This window comes from Podarcis bocagei (assembly GCF_964188305.1).
Source record: "Podarcis bocagei genome assembly, chromosome: 10".
NCBI lineage: Eukaryota > Metazoa > Chordata > Lepidosauria > Squamata > Lacertidae > Podarcis > Podarcis bocagei.
The window spans coordinates 63,679,710-63,700,685 of NC_138135.1; the positions used below are offsets into that span (position 1 = coordinate 63,679,710).

General features: G+C 42.5%; 1 protein-coding gene and 1 long non-coding RNA gene across 3 annotated transcripts in view; one reads left to right on the top strand and one right to left on the bottom strand.

The window, feature by feature from the left end:
* MAPK11 (mitogen-activated protein kinase 11) overlaps positions 1-20,264 on the top strand; it is a 58,618-nt gene extending 38,354 nt beyond the window's left edge. For both annotated transcript variants that reach the window (XM_081211808.1, XM_081211807.1), the window contains exons 7-12: positions 3,630-3,744; positions 3,890-3,961; positions 5,898-5,977; positions 11,383-11,461; positions 13,718-13,891; positions 19,366-20,264. In XM_081211808.1, the coding sequence (XP_081067934.1) occupies positions 3,630-3,744; positions 3,890-3,961; positions 5,898-5,977; positions 11,383-11,461; positions 13,718-13,891; positions 19,366-19,439 (594 nt within the window). In that variant the 3' untranslated portion in view covers positions 19,440-20,264. The remainder of the gene's footprint in view (positions 1-3,629; positions 3,745-3,889; positions 3,962-5,897; positions 5,978-11,382; positions 11,462-13,717; positions 13,892-19,365) is intronic.
* Positions 4,810-5,869, bottom strand: LOC308596698. The gene is made up of 2 exons (XR_014012665.1): positions 5,177-5,869; positions 4,810-5,088 (listed from the first exon to the last, which is right to left on the bottom strand). It is a non-coding gene; the product is annotated as an uncharacterized lncRNA (long non-coding RNA).
* Positions 20,265-20,976: the final 712 nt, after the last annotated feature.

Genomic DNA, 20,976 nt, shown 5'->3' on the forward strand with positions numbered 1-20,976 from the left:
TCGGAAGAAAGTTCTCTTAACTGTGGAGCATCTACCAAACACATGCTTACTTGGTAATAATTGATTTTTATGAATCTTTGGGCTATTAGTGAGATATTAAAAAGGTGATGTTTTCTAACACAGGAGCCAGTTGAGTCTCATCTGGCCCAAGTTTCATTTCATTTGCTGGCTATTCATTTTGTGTGTGTATAAAATGTAAATTTATTTTATCTCAAAAATAAATTATTAGCTCATGGGGAGGGGGAATGAAAGCATGCTGGTCTGTTTTGGGGATGCAGACCAATTTTTACCTAATTAGTAGTTGTTTTGTTATTCTTATTTGTGAGGTAAGCTCAGTATATCTTTATATGCCTGTGGCCTACCCCCCAAAACCCCATCTTCATATGTTCTGCTTCTGACCCCCAATTTTTCCACCAATAATCAGAGCACAGAGAATATGTATAAGGCCATCTTGTGATGAATGGGATGGATTGTGCCTGCTGCTCAACCCTGTGCAGAAGATCACTGCCTCAGGTGGTTTATAAACATGGGCACAACCAGGCCTTTTTTTCAGCCGGAACTCGCCGGAACTCAGTTCCGGCACCTCTCAGGTGGGTGCCATTGAACAAGAGTTCCATTGTGAGTTCCAGCACCTTTTTTTCTAGAAACATATGAATGGGAGTGATCCTATTGAATTCTGTGGCTTGAAAATAGCTACGGCTACACTTGGCTCACTCATTTTGCAGGGGAAGTCAAGAAAGAAAGAAACCATTTGGAAACCATATGAAAACAGAGAGCGTCTTGTGCTTCCCCTTCTTTCCCAGCTCTTTGTAAGGGTTTCCACACTTCTTAAAAATCACTCAGGGATCCAAACCCAGTCCTTTTGGCAGCTGATGGATTGCAGCCCTTTATGCAATTTCAGGAGTGCCTTATAATTAATGCCAATATTCCAAATTAGTGAGGAACTGCTCATAAATCATTCTGGAGACGGAGGTTCGTCCATGGCAGGCACATGGGTATGGGTTTAAGCGACACCGTGGGATGCAGTGAACTCCCCAGAACCACCTAAGGGGCATTTCCAGGAATTTTACCTCATACATCCTGGCTTTCCGCTGCCCAAACAGCTGCACTGCCCCGGAGTCCAGTGGAGCTCAACCATCATGAGTCATGACGTCAGCCGGGAACCTACTTGAAAACATTTGAATTGGCATCAGTTGGTTTATGGGATGCACTTTTCAAAGTATTTAGATGTTCCCGAATCCTTTCAGTCAGAGTACACTTCCTGAACGCTGAAGTCTAATTGAATGGTAATTGACTTTGTGGATTATCCAAGTGCTCTTGAAAGTATGACCCAATCTCTCCATGTAATGGTTATTTTTGTACTTTGTGGTTTTTTAAAAAAAAAATTAGAAGAAGCTTTGAATTAATAGAAAATGCTTTTATTTTCATCCCAGATCCGCAACACCTGTCCAGAGAATTATGACCTTCCGTGAGCATAAGGCTTGATGGGACTATACTATAATATAAGGGAGGGCCTTACGATCTGATCTTGCTGCTGCAATGCATTAAAATGCTTAGGTTGATACCTATACCTTGGACAACACAGTTTTCCAGTGAATGTAAATCGCTGTGGCAGGAAGATATTTAGGATGAATTTTTTTTACATCAAGCCATTGTCTTAAAGACGCCGGTCACGACACGCTTAAGTCACAGGGCTTCTGAATTATCCCCTAATATTCATGGAATATTTTAATGAGGCAGATAAAAAGCTAAATTAAGCCTGGCACAGTGAATTCATTACTGATTAGCTTTCTGGATCAAGTATGCTCAAAAGATTCTGAGTCAAAGAAACAATGATTCAGGCCTCTGCATCTATAACTAAGACATACAAAACAGATGTTTTTACCTGGTGCACTTTTGTCCTCGTTTCATAGTCAAAGAAAGGAAATAATCCATGAATGACCCTAGTAATGACCTTTAAAGCCCTAAACAGCCTCAGTCCAGTATACCTGAAGGAGCGTCTCCACCCCCATCATTCAGCCCAGACACTGAGGTCCAGCGCCGAGGGCCTTCTGGCAGTTCCCTCACTCTGAGAAGCGAAGTTACAGGGAACAAGGCAGAGGGCCTTCTCAGTAGTGGCACCCGCCCTGTAGAACGCCCTCCCACCAGATGTCAAGGAAATAAACAACTATCTGACTTTTAGGAGACATTTGAAGGCAGCCCGGTTTTAGAGAAGCTTTTAATATCTGAAGGACTATTGTATTTTAATATTTTGTTGGAAGCCGCGCAGAGTGGCTATTATATATAATAGACAAACAGTAGGAAAAGAGAAATCTTACAAAGATTTTATTGATCATTGATTTTATATCCTGCCCTTCCTCCCCAAGAAGCCCAGGGCGGCAAACAGATACACAATTTAGGAAGGGGGAGGGAAGCATTCTAAAGCATTGTAAAAGCAATTACAATTAAAAGCCTCTAGTTACAGTTAAAAACATTCTTCCATTCTGTGATCTTGGGGCTGCCAGGAGCAGCATTCTTCAGCCACCAAATGCCTAGGTGAACAGGAATGTTTTCAGATTCCTCCTAAAAGTTCCTCCTAAAAGTAGAGACCGGCACACCTTACTAATACTGGGTTAGTCTGAGAAATAGCAGTTTATGAGAAATTATAATCAAAATAATGGATAGAGAGCATCACCTTCTGGTTTGTGCTGCCTGATTTTATGTGCATGCTTTGTGTCACTGGCCGTCACACCCTGGGAGAAAAAGGTTGCCCTCAGGAGGGACCATAGCTCAGTGACTGAGCACGGTACATGCTCTGCATGTAAAGGGGACCCAGAGAGCTACTGCCCATCGGAGTAGACTAGACTGAGATAGATGGATCAATAGTCTGAGCAGATATGAGGCAATTTCCTATATACCTAAATCCTGGGACACCTCCCTTTATGCTTTAGGCTAGGACAGGCATAGGCAAACTCCGGCCCTCCAGATGTTTTGGGACTACAACTCCCATCATCCCTAGCTAACAGGACCAGTAGTCAGGGATGATGGGAATTGTAGTTCCAAATCATCTGGGGGGCCGGCGTTTCCCTATGGACTCTGCAGTTTTGATTGACTGATGTGTGAATCCTGAACCAGCTGCTGCCTCTAGCACCTTCCCAAAATATACAAAAAATTCCCCTTCACCACTGTCGCTGATCTGCCAAGCTCCGTGTGTCAATATAAATGCTCAGTTTTCTAGGTGACCTCGTAGTTGGTTCATACTGACTTTAGGCCTCTTCTGACCAACGAAGGAAAGAGAAACTAGCCAAAGGAGTCAACAACCTAGAAAGAGCCTAGGTGTTCCTCTTCACGTCTCGGTTCCAGTAAGAAGTGGCAGGGTTGCATGATTATATCTAGCAACATCACACATTATTTTTCCCCTCCAAATGATCCTGCTGTTTTCTATGATACACCTCAAGTTGGTTGTAGGAGAATCTGTTTGGGTAGTAGAGAGAAAGCGGGAAATCTCTAATTGTTGGAACTGTGGGTTAGCTATGGACCCGATGTTTCTGTTGTTGGCTTAGATGAGTCACGAGAGCCAGAATAAAGATAGGTTTGACCATTTATATAATAAAAATAATGGGAATTTCATTATTATTATTATTCTGTAGATTTTAGACTTTGGCTTAGCCCGGCAAACGGATGATGAAATGACAGGTTATGTAGCAACACGGTGGTACAGAGCCCCGGAAATCATGTTGAATTGGATGCATTATAATCAAACAGGTAAGATGGAGCGGGGAGGGAATCTCCTTGTGTTGTGCTATGAAATATGTACCTTAAGGGCTTGGATGGGAATACCTTTGTCATGCAGATTCTCCCCAACCCGGCAAAAAAGCCCCTTCTGATTGGTTGTTTTGTCTTTTGGCAGTTGACATTTGGTCAGTTGGATGCATCATGGCAGAGCTGCTAAAAGGGAAGGCCCTTTTCCCTGGAAACGACTGTATCCTTTCCCCCTACAAGTGCAAATATACTCTGGGTCTCGCACTGCTGGTGCCACAGATATGCTTTTAAAGCAGTGTTAGCCGTTTAACACACACACACACACACACACACACACACAAATGGTACAACAAACATATTAGTAATCATTAAAGTGACTGTTTCCCCCCCCCACAGTTGGACGCGATAATGGTCATAAAGAGTAACAAACATTGTGTCCTTAAGCCACAGTAGGCTGCCTAAAATCTTTGCTTTTCTACACTTCGTTTAAATAATGCCCCAGATACAAAAACAGCTTGAAAAAGACTGTGGTTGCTGGGCTGGAGAACAGAGATGCTGAAAAGATTCATAGCTCCCTTGGAAAACACAGGGTATCGGCCCAGAATGGCTGGGGAAAATAATACAATATTATCTATCTATCTATCTATCTATATTATTATTATTATTATTATTATTATTATTATTATTATTATTATTATCCCTCTCTAATTTAGCAGCACCCAGGACTATCTGAAGACGATCTGTTCTTTTCCCGTTTTGGAGCATGTTGAAAGCAACCCGTTTGGGGATTTCAACACTGGTACCAACCAACATGGGTGGGGTGATGCATCCCAGGTGCTGAGCTCACTTTTGAATACAGATTCCATAGGCTTACATCCTGTGTCCATCGTTGTTTGATGACTCATGTTGGAAGCATCACTTCCAGCAAGGTAACCATAGGAACTGGGCAGGCAGGTACCTTTATAAGGAGATGGATTTGCAGACAACAGGACCCTGGGGAAACCTTCCCCACTGCAATTATTAACGGCACTGTTAGAGACTGAGTGATACAAGAGATGATGGCTTTGGTCCCAAAGACCATGGGTGGATAAGGGCTCTCCTTATTCATTTGTGAAGAGGAAAGGGACAGTATGTACTCACTGAAAACAAGGGCTTTGTCTTTCAAAGCCAACACTAGGAACTGTGCGCACTCCTAGTTCTTGGACTACTGTCATAATAAACCACGCTCTGTAGGCTTAGAAGTGTGAAGGCTTTCAGCTTTGGCAGAATGGATAGTTGGGTGATTCCTTTTTTCTTCTAGAGCAGCCTTTCTCAACCTGTGAGTCCCCAGATGTTGTTGAAGTGCAACTCCCATCACCCCTAGCTAGCAAGGTCAGAGCTCAGGGATGATGGGAGTTGTAGTCCAACAACATCTGGGGACCCACAGGTTGAGAACCGCTGTTCTAGAGAGTTGCTAATATATATAACACAGAGAGAGAGAGAGAGAGAGAGAGAGAGAGAGAGAGAGTTGTACCTTGGAAGTCGAACGGAATCCGTTCCGGAAATCCGTTCGACTGCCAAAACATTCGAAAACCAAATCCTGGCTTCTGATAGGCTGCAGGAAGTTTCTGCAGCCAATCAGAAGTTGCAAAAGCCCTGTCAGACATTTGGGTTCCAAAGAATGTTCAGAAACCGAAACAATCACTTCCAGCTTTGTAGCGTTCGGGAGTCAAAACGTCCGAGTTCCAGGGTGTTTGGGAGCCAAGGTACAACTGTATGGGTAGGCTGTGATATATGTTGATATACCCATACAATGACAAGCTTTGTTCGGTATTTGGTGATGGATCACACTCTCATAACAACCAAATCTGAGATTTCTACTAAACTCTCTTATCATTTCCTAAAAAGACCAATGGATCATTCAGCTAATATAGCCGAGGACTTAAAGACATATACTGTATAACTCTGTTTCAGTTTCCATTGTCTGGTGAAGAATAAGATCGCACTGTGTCTGCAAAGAGCTTTATGGCATAAGGAAAGTCTACTTTTCTAAACTTCCACCGTTAGATAACGGAGTAGATTAAGCAGAGGTTGGACACAGGTTTGGCAATTTATGTAAGCAAGTGGCTCATCTGCTATTTCCCCACATTTCCTGTAGCTTTCTTAAATTTGTACAGATATTGACCAGCTGAAACGAATAATGGAAGTGGTTGGTACACCCAGTTCTGAACTTCTCAAGAAAATCTCATCAGAGCATGTAAGTGCAGTGTTTCACCAGGAATAATCATTGAGATCTATTTGCTGTCTCATGTTGGTTTCCTGAGTTGTTCAGGAACAAAATGTTTTCAACTTATGAAGCTTTTTAAAGCAGTTAATGGTAATCATGTGTGAGCAGTGAATTTTAGAATGTCAAAAGATGCTAGGTGTTTTTAATACAATCCTATTGTGGGTTTGGGATGCGGGTGGCGCTTTGGGTTAAACCACAGAGCTTAGGACTTGCCAATAAGAAGGTCGGCGGTTCGAATCCCCACAACGGGGTGAGCTCCCGTTTCTTGGTCCTTGCTCCTGCCAACCTAACAGTTCGAAAGCACGTCAAAGTGCAAGTAGATAAATAGGTTCCGCTCCAGCTGGAAGGTAAACGGCGTTTCCGTGTGCTGCTCTGGTTCACCAGAAGCGGCTCAGTCATGCTGGCCACATGACCCAGAAGCTGTCTGCAGACAAACGCTGGCTCCCTCGGCCAATAAAGCGAGATGAGTGCCACAACCCCAGTCGGTCACGACTGGACCTAATGGTCCTTTACCTTTTATTGTGGGTTTGTGAAGAAAAGGAGATCCACAGCATTTGGTTTGTTGGCAACGTAATCTAAGCAACCTATGAAAAACAAGTAAATGGGGAAGCCATAGCAAACACATAATATAGATGCCATTTTCTAAGCATGGTTAGAATGTATACATGGTTCCTTATTCCAGGGGGGTACCTAGATTAGGGGCAAAAGAAGAGAGAGAAAAGCATATTTTTAAGAACTAAAAATATTATCATGGCATAAGATTTTGTGGACTTGAACCCATGACATTGCATTCAATAGGCAGATTACATACAACGTAAACCATTGACAAATGCAGTCGCCGGAGATAATACTTTCTTGCTATGCTGTGTTAATTTAACACCTGTAGTGGGAAAGAAGCACACAGTCCTGATGAAGTCCAATTCGAATAAGACCGAATTTGCTGATAAATTCTAGTTTATAAATGTTATGCTATAGTCTCCTTTTGAAGCCTTTTATGGTGAAGTATGGTGATTTTGAGGTTAGCATGTCCCAGGAGACTGAAACATTGGCAACATTCAGAAATTAGTGGGACATTATTGATGCCATAGTTGTGTCCATTTATTCTCTTGCATAGAAATTGATATGAGGCTGAAAGGTGTAGCGCATATAATGTTGGAGAATGTATGTGTAATGAATCCCTGGTGGTATGGTTAATGTTTTTGGGTCCTACAGGTAGTTTTGTAGGAGTAGATTGTCAGGAAAGTGTGGCTTGCTGCAGGCATGACCCTGGTTTGTATCATTGTTGGGTAGTCCATTGTTGGTTGTGAGTCTCTAAATGACAACAGAACTATCAGACAAGGTAAAGGTAAAGGACCCCTGACAGTTAAGTACAGTTGCAGATGACTCTGGAGTTGCAGCACTCATCTCCCTCAAGCCGAGGGAGCTGGCGTTTGTCCGCAGACAGTTTTTCCAGGTCATGTGGCCAACATGACTAAGCCGCTTCTGGAGCAATAGAACATCAAAACCAGAGCAGCACACGGAAATGCCGTTTACCTTCCTACTGGAGTGGTACCTATTTATCTACTTGCACTTTTTGGCATGCTTTTGAACTGCTAGGTTGGCAGGAGCTGGGACAGAGAAACGGGAGCTCACCCCGTTGCAGGGATTCGAACCACCAACCTTCTGATCGGCAAGCCCAAGAGGCTCAGTGGTTTAGACCACAGCGCACTCTCAGAAAAAAGGATCATTGTCGACAATTAGCTGTAGATTATTTTAGTAATTTATGCCACAACTGTAGAAACACTGGTTTGCACGTCACACTAAGCCAAACCATGGTTTAGTTAGTGCAGCCACATGCAGGCTCCCACAAGAGGTCATGGTCGCATTGTCACAGGCATTTTTGCTGTTGACACCATGCATTGAGCTAAACTACGGCTGTAACCTGGAATCACCATTTAGCGCCTTCTAGTTGTAACCAAGGTTTGACTTAATGTGACATGCAAAGCAAGCCACTAAGTTTATCACTGTCTCTGTTCTATGTGTTTTCAATGGGAATCCTGGGAATCTTGTGCTATTTAATATACCGTATTTTTCCATGTATAAGACTAGGGTTTTTTCCTTAAAAATGTCAAAAATTTGGGGGTGTCTTATAGATGGGAAAATAAGGTACTCTGTTTTGACACAGAACATGGGGCAGGGAGTTGAATTCACTCTCCTTCCCCCAAAACTGCTCCCTGGGTGATTGCTCAAATGATACTTTAAGATGATTCTCATCCCTCTCCATGCATCTACAGAGCTGAATCTATTTAATACACAGAAAGTGGAAATGGCCTCTTTAAAATATTCAGCAGAATTACAAGAGGGCACACGAGAACAGTCTAAGTCAAATATGTCTCTGTGTTTAGTTAAAGATTTGCCGGTAGCATTTTTGGAATAAATGCCTGTTTTGCAAATTACACACTTAAATGCCATTAAACATATTGGGTGAGATTAAATGGATAATTGAAAGATTATAATAGTAGTGAGATTAAAGGGGGCAGTTGAGGGATTCATTATCTACCCTTTTTGTGAACAAATAATGATGGCAAGCAATGAAAAGTATGGCTGTTAACTAGGATGCCGTGATAGTGGCTTTGTTATAAAAAGCATAAAAAACGTTAAGGAGAGAAATTAAAACTTGCAGGTACTTAGAAAAATGCCCAAGCCAATAACATGAGAGTATTGTTGTCTGCTTACATGTTTTTAACTCAAATGTACCTCATTAATTACTGATGAAGAAATACCTGTCTTCAGGTTGAATCCTGACAAGACAGAAGTACGGTTTTGGGGGACAGGGGGCGGGCGAGTGTGGGGGTCTCCCTGGTCCTGAATGGGATAAATGTGCCCCTGAAGGACCAGGTGCACAGCCTGGGAGTCAATTTGGACACACAGCTGTCCATGGAGGTGCAGGTCAATTCTGTGTCCAGGGCGGCTGTCTACCAGCTCCATCTGGTACACAGGCTGAGACCCTACCTGCCCACAGACTGTCTCGCCAGAGTGGTGCATGCTCTAGTTCTCTCTCGCTTGGACCACTTCAATGCGCTCTACGTGGGGCTACCTTTGACGGTGACCCGGAAACGACAACTAATCCAGAATATGGCAGCTAGACTGGTGACTGGGAGTAGCCGCCGAGACAATATAACACCAGTCCTAAAAGACCTTCATTGGCTCCCAGTACGCTTCCGAGCACAATTCAAAGTTTTGGCGCTGACCTTTAAAACCCTAAACGGCCTTGGCTCAGTATACCTGAAGGAGTGTCTCCACCCCCATCGTTCTGCCCAGACACTGAGGTCTAGCTCTGAGGGCCTTCTGGCGGTTCCCTCACTGCAAGAAGTGAGGTTACAGGGAACCAGGGAGAGGGCCTTCTCAGTAGTGGCGCCCTCACTGTGGAATGCCCTCCCATCAGATGTCCAGGAAATACACAACTATCTGGCTTTTAGAAGACATCTGAAAGCAGCCCTGTTTAGAGAAGCTTTTAATATTTGATCTTTTATCATGTTTTTAATGTTCTGTTGGGAGCCGCCCAGAATTCCCTATTCCTTGATAGGGAATTACAAAAGTTATTACTTTAGGTTTTCTGTTCCTCCTGTTTCTCTGTTGTACTCAGAGTTGCTCTTGGTTGCTTGGCCATATCCTTCCCCAATCATAGCAGTCTCTGACCATTTCCTGAGGTGTTTCTGGTGATGTTCCCAGAATGCCAGTTATAAGTGTTCTAGGTTCTGAAGAAGGGTGCTTGTGGGAACTTGCAAGTAAGTTAGTCAAACACTTAAGGCAAAGGGATCCCCGACCATTGAGTCCAGTCGCGGACAACTCTGGGGTCACAGTGCTCATCTCGCTTTACTAGCCAAGGGAGCCGGCGTTTGTCCGCAGACAGTTTTTCTGGGTCGTGTGGCCAGCATGACTAAGCCACTTCTGGCAAACCAGAGCAGCGCACGGAAACACAGTTTACCTTCCCACAGGAGCGGTACCTATTTATCTATTTGCACTTTGATGTGCTTTCAAAGTGCTAGGTGGGCAGAGGCTAGGACCGAGCAACGGGAGCTTACCCCGTTGCCAGGATTCGAACCGCAAGCCCTAGGCTCTGCGGTTTAGACCACAGTGCCACCCACGTCAAACACTTGCTGTGTAGTAAATCCCAAAGTCCTATTAAAAGACAAACTCTCTTTTCAAATGCACCTAACGAATGTAGTTATTTGCTTTTAATGAAAGCAGCTTCAGGAGGCTGTAATTTTCAGCTCATGAGAGTGGCATGGGTGTGGTAATGTCTGACCTGAATGATTTTTCATGTGAAAAACGGAAGTGAGCAGGAAAACATGGAATAGACAATAATGAATATAATTGGCCAAAAAATACAGTTTAGGTTTCAAAGTGTGTATGAGCAAGAATGTCACTTCTGCCTTTTTTATTGCTGTGACAGTACATTTTGACATTTCTGATGCCTGTTAAAGCGATGATGACTGCGTGATTCATATGGTTGCCACTGGGAATAGAGGATATGACACCTCTTTGCTGATCGCTGCTTTTCTAGTTCACCTTATAGACCTGTGGAGATTCTGCAGTCATGTATTTCACAAGGTGGTTTTTTTATATTCCTTGAGGGTCACTCAGGGCAGTCCCTCAGGTACACTGCTGAGTCCAGACTTCACTCAGAATACCTGCCGTGTCCACCTGCTGTCTTAGAGAGAGCATTAGGACTATCCCTTTATATTTGTGCATTTACATTAGGTATGTGGTCTCAGGTGTGTTTAGCTTTGGAATCCACCCAGGCCAGAACACAGACAGTTAGAACTTCAGAATATATGTGAGAACGCAAACATATATGTAATTAAGGTAACATTCAAAACAAGTAGTCATTATAGGCAGAGTTCTAATTTCCTAACTCACTAGCTTAAGTTTCATAACAGGGGTCTGATACTTTGACATATACTTTCATTATCTCTCTCATCTTATTCCCCTCCCCCCACACACCCAGAGACACTATCATTTCTCAGCAACACTACCAGTTACCCCCTAATATCAACCATCCTTCCACTTAATTCTTCTGTCACAGGGTTAGACCAGGGCTTCAATAGCATCTGATTTACACCCATGTTTAGCAGAGGTGAGATGGATGAAGAGAGCTAACCAAAAAAAGTGGTTTGCCTCTCATCTTCGAGTTGCAATTTTATTAACTCTCTTATCTTACAGATTGATATCTATAAACCTTACAAATATTCAGGGATGGCTGGTTGTGTTGAAATGCCATTATTTTTTATGCCTAGGCACCAAAGGAGTTGTGTGTATTGATTCCCCAAGGGTGAAGATATATATTTTTTACCAAAAACCTAAATACATGCATCCACCTTCCTTTATTGCAGGCCAGAAAGTACATAGAATCTCTACCACACATGCCTCAACAGGATCTGAAAGCAGTATTTCGTGGAGCCAACCCATTAGGTATGAACTTGGAGGTTTTAGTATCTACTATTCTTGTTTTGCACAGGTACAGTCCGCTCAGGTAGAAAATGTATGGTCTTGTCAATTTTTCAAACGTCTTCAGTCTCGTATAAGGGTGGAGAACCTCAACCCAAGAGGCTATCTCTTAACTAGCCATCATGTCTCTTCTAAGCCATGCTCTGCCCTGCATCCTTCTTGAGAGCTTTTGCCTGGCTAGAATGTGAATGTGATAATACCTTTTGCTTACCAGAATGGTAACACCTGAGTTTTGCACGGCTGAAATGTAGCCTGCTGTACAAAGGTAATACATGCCTCCATTGTTCTGTCCCCTTTTGCCTCTTGCCTCACCTGCCTCTGGAACGTTCTCCATGAAGGATCCTTGGACCGTATCCCTAGTCTAATACAGTGGACACTCGGGTTGTGAATGTGATCCATGCGGGATGCACATTCTCAACCCACAGCGTTCGCACCCCAAGTCCGTGCACGCACGGGTTGCGATTCAGTGCGTCTGCGCGCGTGCGACTGCCGAAACCCGGAACCCATTCCAGTACTTCTGGGTTTCGGCAGTCCGCAACCCGAAAAAACTCAACCTAAAGCGGACGCAACATGAGGTATGACTACTAGGACTAGCAACAGAAGTACTGCACAAGGCACTGAATAATTCTTTTTTAAAAAATGAATTTTCCATCCAATGCCTGCCTTTTTAACACAACATCACAGCCTTTCTGTGGTTGTCCGGAAGCTTAACTGCATGTAACTACCTAAAAATGCATTTTCAGGAACTGTAAGTTAGCTTGTAAGCAACTACAGTGGTACCTCGCAAGACGAAAAGAATCCGTTCTGTGATTCTCTTCGTCTAGCGGTTTTTTCGTCTTGCGAAGCAAGCCCATTGAAGGATTAGCGGATTAGCGCTATTAGCGGCTTTTAGCGGCTTATCTGCTGATCGGATCAGCTGATAAGTGGCTTAGCGGCTTAGCGGCTTAGAAAAGGGGGGGAGAAGGGGGAAAAACCAGCAGAAACTCGCAAGACATTGTCGTCTTGCGAAGCAAGCCCATAGGAAATTCGTTTTGCGAAGCACCTCCAAAACGGAAAACTCTTTTCGTCTAGCGAGTTTTCCGTCCTGTGAGACATTCGTCTTGCGGGGCACCACTGTACTATGTAGCTCCTGGTTATCTGACTCTATCCTTCTGCTTGTTACCAGAATGGCAGTATATATATCATCAGTCTATGGTTCAATATTTATTGTTTTTTGTTTGCCTGAAGGCCTTGTAGAGTGGACTGGGTTAGCAAATCTTTCCCCCCTCCTCCTTCCCTAGCCCCTCTCTTTTTCAACATACACCAGGACAAAAGCCCTGGATGGTGAATGTGTGTGTAATTACTATGGTAGTAAGTTGTGCTATATATTCCACCCCCTCCTTGAGGATCTCCACCCTCCTGCCCAACACCCTTCCTTGCCTTTACAGCACTTTCACAGATCAGCAGTTGAGAAGGGAGCAGAATTGATCGTGCAGGACATAAATGCAGCCTTGGTTTGGGGATCAGATTGTGTATTGCATAAGCTGTCGGTCTGACTTCCTGCTTTTCAGCCGAAACGTTGCCCAAGGTTACTCATGGATCTCTTAATTCAAAGTCTAAGGTCTCCCTGTTTACCCTTAGCACATAGCAGTCTGGTTCAAGGCTCTTTCAAACCCTGTAGCATTCAGAATTGCTAAGCTAATGGCAACCAGATGTCACAAGCCACCTGAGATTACGGCAGCAAATAAGGTGCTTGCCACTAGACAGCACTTAATATTGGCTGTGATCATGCTAGTTATTAATTAGTAATTAATAAGCTGTGAGCGTGCTGGTAATTAAATGATGTTTTATACATTTTGTATGTAGAAACTTAACTCAGCTAAGCATCAATTATCTAGCATGCCTGTGTAAATATAGCGTTGTTTTCTTTCTTTAAAATATACACAAACAGGGATCTGTTATTTTCTTTTCATCATGGTTCATCTGCAATTTCATGCTTGACTGTTTGCATTTTGTGCCTGGGAACTGATTCCCAGATACAAAATGCTTTGTGCAAAGTGGTACCAAATAAACATGTTTATAATGCTATATTTTCCTTTGGTTAATTTATTTTTTTTAAATAAATATTTTGCAACCTTGAGATTAGGTTGTGGAAGGCATGCAGCATTTTACTCAAGATATTTCAGTTTTCCTGATGATGGTGGTAAAGTGAATTTTGGATTTTATTTTCTTTAATCCTAGCTGTAGATCTTCTTGAGAAAATGCTTATACTGGATAGCGATAAAAGAATAACAGCATCAGAAGCACTTGCGCATCCTTACTTTGTACAATACCACGATCCTGATGATGAACCTGAGGCAGAACTGTATGATGAATCAATAGAGAATAAAGAACGGATTATAGATGAATGGAAAGGTAAAGAAGTCTGTCGTTCTGCAGTTGACATGCAGAGCAACCCCCACCCCAAATTCTAGAAGAGCAAAGAAAATTGGGTTTTTAGACAGTTTTTACAGAACTCTTTGATTCCATTTTTAGGACTGCATGAGGAAATGAAATCTCTTTGCCTGGTTTTGCTCAGTTATCAGTGACTTGAGGGGATTTCTAATTTTTTGTTTATTTTGGTTAGGCTTTATTTTGAAATCTAAAGAAGGAAAAGCCATTTGTTCAGAACTTGCAAACATTTGATAGGAACTGGCCCCGGCATGTACATTGTGAACTATGGGACCTGGAGCTTCTTGCTAGAATTACTTCAGATGTTTGCTTTAACCTCAGCCGCTGGATGTTAACAGCATCTTAAGATATATAGTCTCATATCTGCTCAAGGCTAAAGTGACAAAGAATATCCCTTGCTAGCAAAACATGTTGCCTGTGACATTATTTAAACAGAGTAAGGCTTTCAATGGCACCTTGAAGTTTTAAATAATGCCACGGGCAACTTTTTTTTGCTAGCAAGGGATATTGTTTCAGGTTTAAGAAGTGAATGAAGACGGGCACCTGAAAATTACATAAACACACAACTCGCTTTGTGCAAAATATCCTATGGCTTGGATCCTGTGTTAACAGCATTCAGAAGCCTCTCTGAAGGGTTGAAAGAACCCCTCAACAATGTGGGATGGCGAGTCGGAAAATGGAGGGCAGGATTTATTGTCTGAAATTTGACAGGAGCCCTAATATAACATTTAAGATCACAGAAGGTTCCTGTTCCACCTTTGTTCCTTTCTTATGAGCCTTCCACATCCTATCTCCAGAGAGCATTTTCAGGGGATGCAGTAAAATTTCTTTCCATGAACTTCCCCCTTACTTTCAGGTTCTAGCCTGTGTTCTTTTATTCTGTTGCGTGCTCAACACATAGGGCATCACCTTCATCTCCCCCAGTGTTTCCCAAACTTGGGTCTCCAGCTGCTTTTGGACTACAACTCCCATCATCCTTGACCACTGGTCTTTCCAGCTAGGGATGATGGGAATTGTAGTCCAAAAACTGATGACTCAAGTTTGGGAAACACTGATACACACACATTCCAATTTGATTTTTCTTCTTTTGACTGCTGAGTCAAGAGACAATTCCACCTGCACTCTAGTTATTTGCAGGGATCTGAACGTTGACTTGCTGCTTGTTACCGGTGCATTCAGACACTTTCTTCTTACTTGGTGGAGTTTAAACACTTGCACCCTTTCATTTAGCAGCCTGAACCTACGTGTGTTTATTTGGAAGTGAGTCCCACTGAGTTCAATACTGCTTGCTCCCAAGTAAATGTGCATAACAAATCTCTCAATGTACCCTGTGGCCCAATTAAAACAATTTTAAGTCAAAGCACACATGTGTGCTATGGAAATACTTTAGCTGAGAGAGTTTTGTGGCGTATTTTCCACAACTTGTTGGTGATGGTGGTCCTTATCCACCAATCTGGGATAAGATAGCCTGCCCAGCTGTATAGCTGGGGAGTCCACCTTCTGCTAGACCAGACTTCCTCAACCTCGGCCCTCCAGATGTTTGGAGACTACAATTCCCATCATCCCTGACCACTGGGTCCTGCTAGCTAGGGATCATGGGAGTTGTAGGCCAAAAACATCTGGAGGGCCAAAGTTGAGGAAGCCTATGCTAGACTTTACAAAATAACCTCATAACAAATTACCATTCACTGGGTGGGGGTGGGGGGTGGGAATGTGTATTCACACCGTGAGAAAGTAGTTCTTTGTTACACACTAATTCCCCCCCCCACACACTGCCTATCAACATTTATTTCTGTAAAATGCAGTAACCTCCCTTTCTTTAAATAATAGACAACCCTTGGTTTAAAGAGGCAGAGGACACAGTTGTATATTTTTTCCCCTACCACTTGAAATGTTGAGGGAAGCTGGTTTTATTATTATTCGCATGCACTTCACCCAATGACGGGTATTATATAAGGAATGTTTCAGTGAAATGCCTTCTAGCAAAACTCACAAAGAAAAGCAGAAGTGAAATCCTTACATACACTGGGCTTTCGATTTTAGAAAGATACGTTGTTTTCCCAGAAATTGTTGCTGTGATGTGGCCAACCATCATTAATCATAACACTTTTTGATTCTATCTCTCTTGAGTTTCAATTTTTAAAATGTCTGTTTTATTTTCATAAAAGCTTTCGCTCCATGTTTTAGATGTTTTGTACTGTATTTTGTACTGTATTGTACCCGCGAGGATGCGGGTGGTGCTGTGGGTTAAACCACAGAGCTTAGGACTTGCTGATCAGAAGGTCGGCGGTTCGAATCACCGCAACGGGGTGAGCTCCCGTTGCTCGGTCCCAACTCCTGCCCACCTAGCAGTTAAAAGCACATCAAAGTGCAAGTAGATAAATAGGTACCGCTCCGGTGGGAAGGTAAACAGCGTTTCCGTGCTCTGCTCTGGTTCACCAGAAGTGGCTCAGTCATGTTGGCCACGTGACCCAGAAGCTGTACGCCGGCTCCCTCGGCCAATAAAGCGAGATGAGCGCCGCAACCCCAGAGTCGGCCACGACTGGACCTAATGGTCAGGGGTCCCTTTACCTTTACTGTATTCCACCATAAAACATCTTAAAGTTGTAGAAGCAATGTTTTGAAATTTATTTTTAAAAAAAAAAAAAATCATATTTATTAAAATTTTCCAATAATAACAGAGTAAGAAAGATAGAAAAGATAGAGAAAGAAAGAAAGAAAGAGAGAGAGAAGCTTAAATCCTTACTTTCATAACCTTCTTTCTGGGACTCCCTCCTTCCCCTCCCGACTGTATTCCCCTTTCCTTAAGTTGGTTCCACAAGCTCTCATTCCCAATTTAAAACCAATATGTTTAACCCATTAGCCAAAGTTTATACAATCTTACCATCGCTCCTCATCTTTAACAGAAAGAATAAAAAGATTTTCCCCCCAAGATCTGTCCCAATTTCCTTCCACGAGCTCCCCCTTTTTTAAAAAAACATGTTAGATTAAAATACCAAAGTTATATGAACAAATAGAAGACAAAAGATATAAGAAATCAAAAAGTTGGTTACATAGCCTTTGGATTCCAAAACTCCCCCTCCCTTCCCCGGTTTGAATTCCCCATGTCCATCAGTCTATATGTTATCAGCCTGGAGATCTCAAGTCCATAGCCAAATTTTTCCCCGTTTCGCCTTGCCGGTTTTCTTTTAATTTGTTTATTTTAATGATGTTTAACTTCAAAAATCCAGTCAAATAGAGGCCTTTAGTTTCCTTAGTCTTTGTTGCTCCTCCCATTGTTCTTTCCGTGTCGTAATTAGTCCTTTGATCTTTTTATTCCTTACTTTCTCAGGTTTCTTATCTTGTTCAGCTGCTAAAACGTTCTTTTTCCGAATTCTGGTATCTCTACAGAGGTTTGTTATTCAGGAACAAAAACTTACGTCCAGTCCCTTCCTTTCTTCAATAGAAAATTCTATTGTCTCCTTTTAGTGTACACACCTCTGTAGACAAAATACTGTTTCCGTTTTGCCGCTTTCCCAGAGAATAAGTCCTGTGCTCAGCCCAGAGTAATTTTCCACATACGACCACTTGTAATGTCCCGAAACCCCTCTAGGGGGATTGCAGTAACTTTGTATCCTCTAATCCAAAAGTCAAGTTGTTGTTTCTTTTCTTCCCGACAATTTATGTCCAAATAATGTCAATTTGTAACAGAGTTAGCCAACAAAATACTTGTAACAAAGTCCTCTTTATATTCTCAAGCTTTGACAGCTACTTTGACAGCTGTCAAAGTCTCCGTCTCTCTTCGCCAGGCTTTGCGAATCGCCCCGGTTCCCAGGGGGGGGTTGCCTTTTCCCTCTCACCCTCCACTCTTCTCCTCCAGCACAATTCTTGTAATTTCGCATCGTGGAATTAATGATTTTTATCAGCGGTAAACTTCTGAATCGATCTTGGTTACCCAGTCCTTATTTTAGAATGTTTACAGTCAGGGGGGGATTGACTTCCTTTTAAGATCGCCCCCACTCGTGCCGAATCCGAAAAAAAATTCTTTTTTTCTCCTTTTGTGCCCGGTTTCCCAATTACTCACGGGTTGTTGTTGATAGTCCGAATTTCAAATGGAAGAAGCCAGCGCTCTCCGTCGAATGGCATGCGGCTGCGCTCGGCAGGGGAAGCGATAGACCCAAAGCACCACGCCACTCCCCGGCACCCGATCCGAAGCCTTTAAAAAGGCTCTTTCACGAGTCGGGAGGGCGCTAGCGGTGCCAGCCGGGTCCCCATGTCCACGGGCTCCGTGCCCGTGGTTTTTGAGGGTCCCCGCGTCGCCGGCGCGGTAGGACCCAGCCCCTGCCGAGCAGACTCCCTCCGGAGCTCGGAGGGAGTCCGTCATTCGGCGATGGCGCCAACCCGGAAGTCTCAATGTTTTGAAATTTAAAGTGTTTCAAACTATGTTAGCATTAGTTCTCATCAGCATCCAGATGCTAAGATTTCCCCCTAGAGCTGCCTTATCTGGTTCTTTCAGAAGAACTGGGTGGGCTTTTAATTTAATTTGTAAGTATAGTAATGTCACTAACATAAGATCTACTGATCTTAACACCTAAGTGGGTGAGGGGGAAAGGAGATGGTTGCTCAGTTTTGTGGGGTGGGGCTACATTATTCAGGACTTTAAACACTACTGCAAGTACCTTGATTTTGACCCAGAAACCAATTGTTGTTCTCTTAATACTACATCTCATCTCCATCACCTCCACCATGTCTGAGTGTGAGAGAGACCAGTTTTCTATGCTCGGCTGTTCTGTTTTAATTTAAGCAGTGTCAGTCTGTGTGCAAGCAGAACGTTATTTGCATCCATAAGATCATTCAAACCAAATAGCTAGACAGGTAGGTACTTTCATTCAAATTTAAGGAAAGTTTCTGTAGTTGATATGTCCGTGTCAATGTGGGGAAATTGTGTTATTTTGTATCCTGGGCAAAGTAGTCAGATGACACTGTGTGTTCCTGATACGGACTGTGCAATCCAATTTTTTTATTTTAAAAAGCGAGACTTCACTTCATTAGGAGTTAGGATCCTTACACAGAAAGGGAAATGTATTTAAACGGTCATTGGCAAGACATGCAGAAATCTGTCTACCGGATCTGATTGTTTCTCCTGCAGAGTTAGGTCATACATCCTCAGTGCTAGAGAAAAATGTGTTTTTAGGGATTTTATAGCCATGGTTTGTTACAGTACAGTAGTCAGCACAGACTATCCTTCAGTATATAGTTATTGGCACAGCAAATCTGAGGTTCAGGTTCTTGGTATATTAAACTTGTGTGTCTGTGTGTGTGATGAGAAAGCAAACAACCACAGACATTTCCTTGAATATGTGTGTTCCTTCTGCCTTCAATGCCCTGATGCATATCTAAATTACTAATATTTCATATTCACGTTGGGTTTTTCTCTCTCTCTCTCTCTCTCATTCAAGAACTTACATATGAAGAAGTGATCAGCTTCAAACCACCCGATTTAAAGATGGATAGCCTTGAAATTGAACAATAAATCCAGAACCTTATCTTTTTTTGCCATGCTGTACTATGAAGACTATTAAACGGATTGCATTGCAATTTAATTTCATATACCACAAGCGTAGATTTTACTATCCAAAGATCTTGGAAGAGCTATGGGAAAGCAGATAAATAGCGCTGAAGGAAAATGTATCCGGGGTGTGTTTTGCCTTGTACCACGAATGTAATAATTACAGAACATTAAGAACCGCTTCATTATGACAAATGATGCACTGAGGGTTTGTTTTTTTACAAAAAAAAACTGTGTCTTCTCTGCATGTCTCATTCTATTGGTTGTGATGCCAAAAACGGTGATTTTAATATTATTTTGAGGTTGTACAGTTAAAGCATGAATGTATGTTGAAACAAAAATAGAAGCCCATACAAGCAATTTATTATTTTTAAGAGTTACCTTAATTCTATGTTGTGTTATGTTTATTACTTTTTAATTTATAGATAGTGCCTTTAGGAGAAGGGGCCACTGTAGTAAGTTAGTCATAATAGATACCTGTAGTGGTTTTCATGACCATGCTAAGAGTTTCTGGAGTGATTGACCGACAGTTGGAAGTCAGTGAGTCAGATCATTGTTTTGTCATTAGAGTTTGCCGTCATTTTTCCTATAGTTGTAGAAAACTGCAGAGCACAGTTTTACTAGTGATCTAGCCCTAAAATGGTCCACTGTGTCAAGTTCTAATGAGTGGAATTTATCGCACACATTTGAGTTCTTTGAAGATCTAGCTCCCCACTAGAGCACTTTCTCTGTAATTTTGGAGTGCCTGTTCCTCCCCTCCCCTGTCAATAAACTGTTTTGAAAACAAAACATGTTTCCTGTGCTTTAAAAATGTTTATGGTGGCAATTAATTTTAATCTGGGTAAAAATGTATGTGCTGTGCATGAGCTGAAACTAGAATGTCTTTGGATTAAAAATAAAATAAAATCTGCAGCATACTATAGAAGGTATAAAGAAGTGGGTGGACAACTCTGGCCCTCAAATGGTAATGTATATGTCATTATGACCATTAAATACATCTAGTTCAGATCTGAGACTGGTAGGTCTCTGCTTGCCTCTAAAAGGCAGACTCATAAATGGGACACTTCCTCTTTCATACTCTCACTTAGGAGCTTCCTCTGGAAAAAGCAGCCTTGGAGTTTGAGAGTCTTTGTATGTTTGCTCACACAAACATATCTGAGGCTCCGGTCTGCTATGTAAGCCAGCCTAACCATTAAGAGTAGTTTCTGAGGCCCTGTTCTCTAGCCCTCCAGCCAAGAGCCATCTTGCTGGCAGGTATCAGGGATGGGGCTTTCTCAGTGGTGGCCCCTTCCCTAGGGAGATAGATACACTTGGTCTCATTGCTGGAAGGTTCCAAAACTGGGCAGCAGCATCTTGAGCATCTCTTGGGATAAACTAATAGATATATACCATAATGACGCAGTAGCTACTAGGAACAGGGAACCATATGGAAACTGTTTTTGTAAATAAGTTCTCCACACAAGTGAGCCAGTTTGAACCATCCCGTGCAAGAGCCACCTGA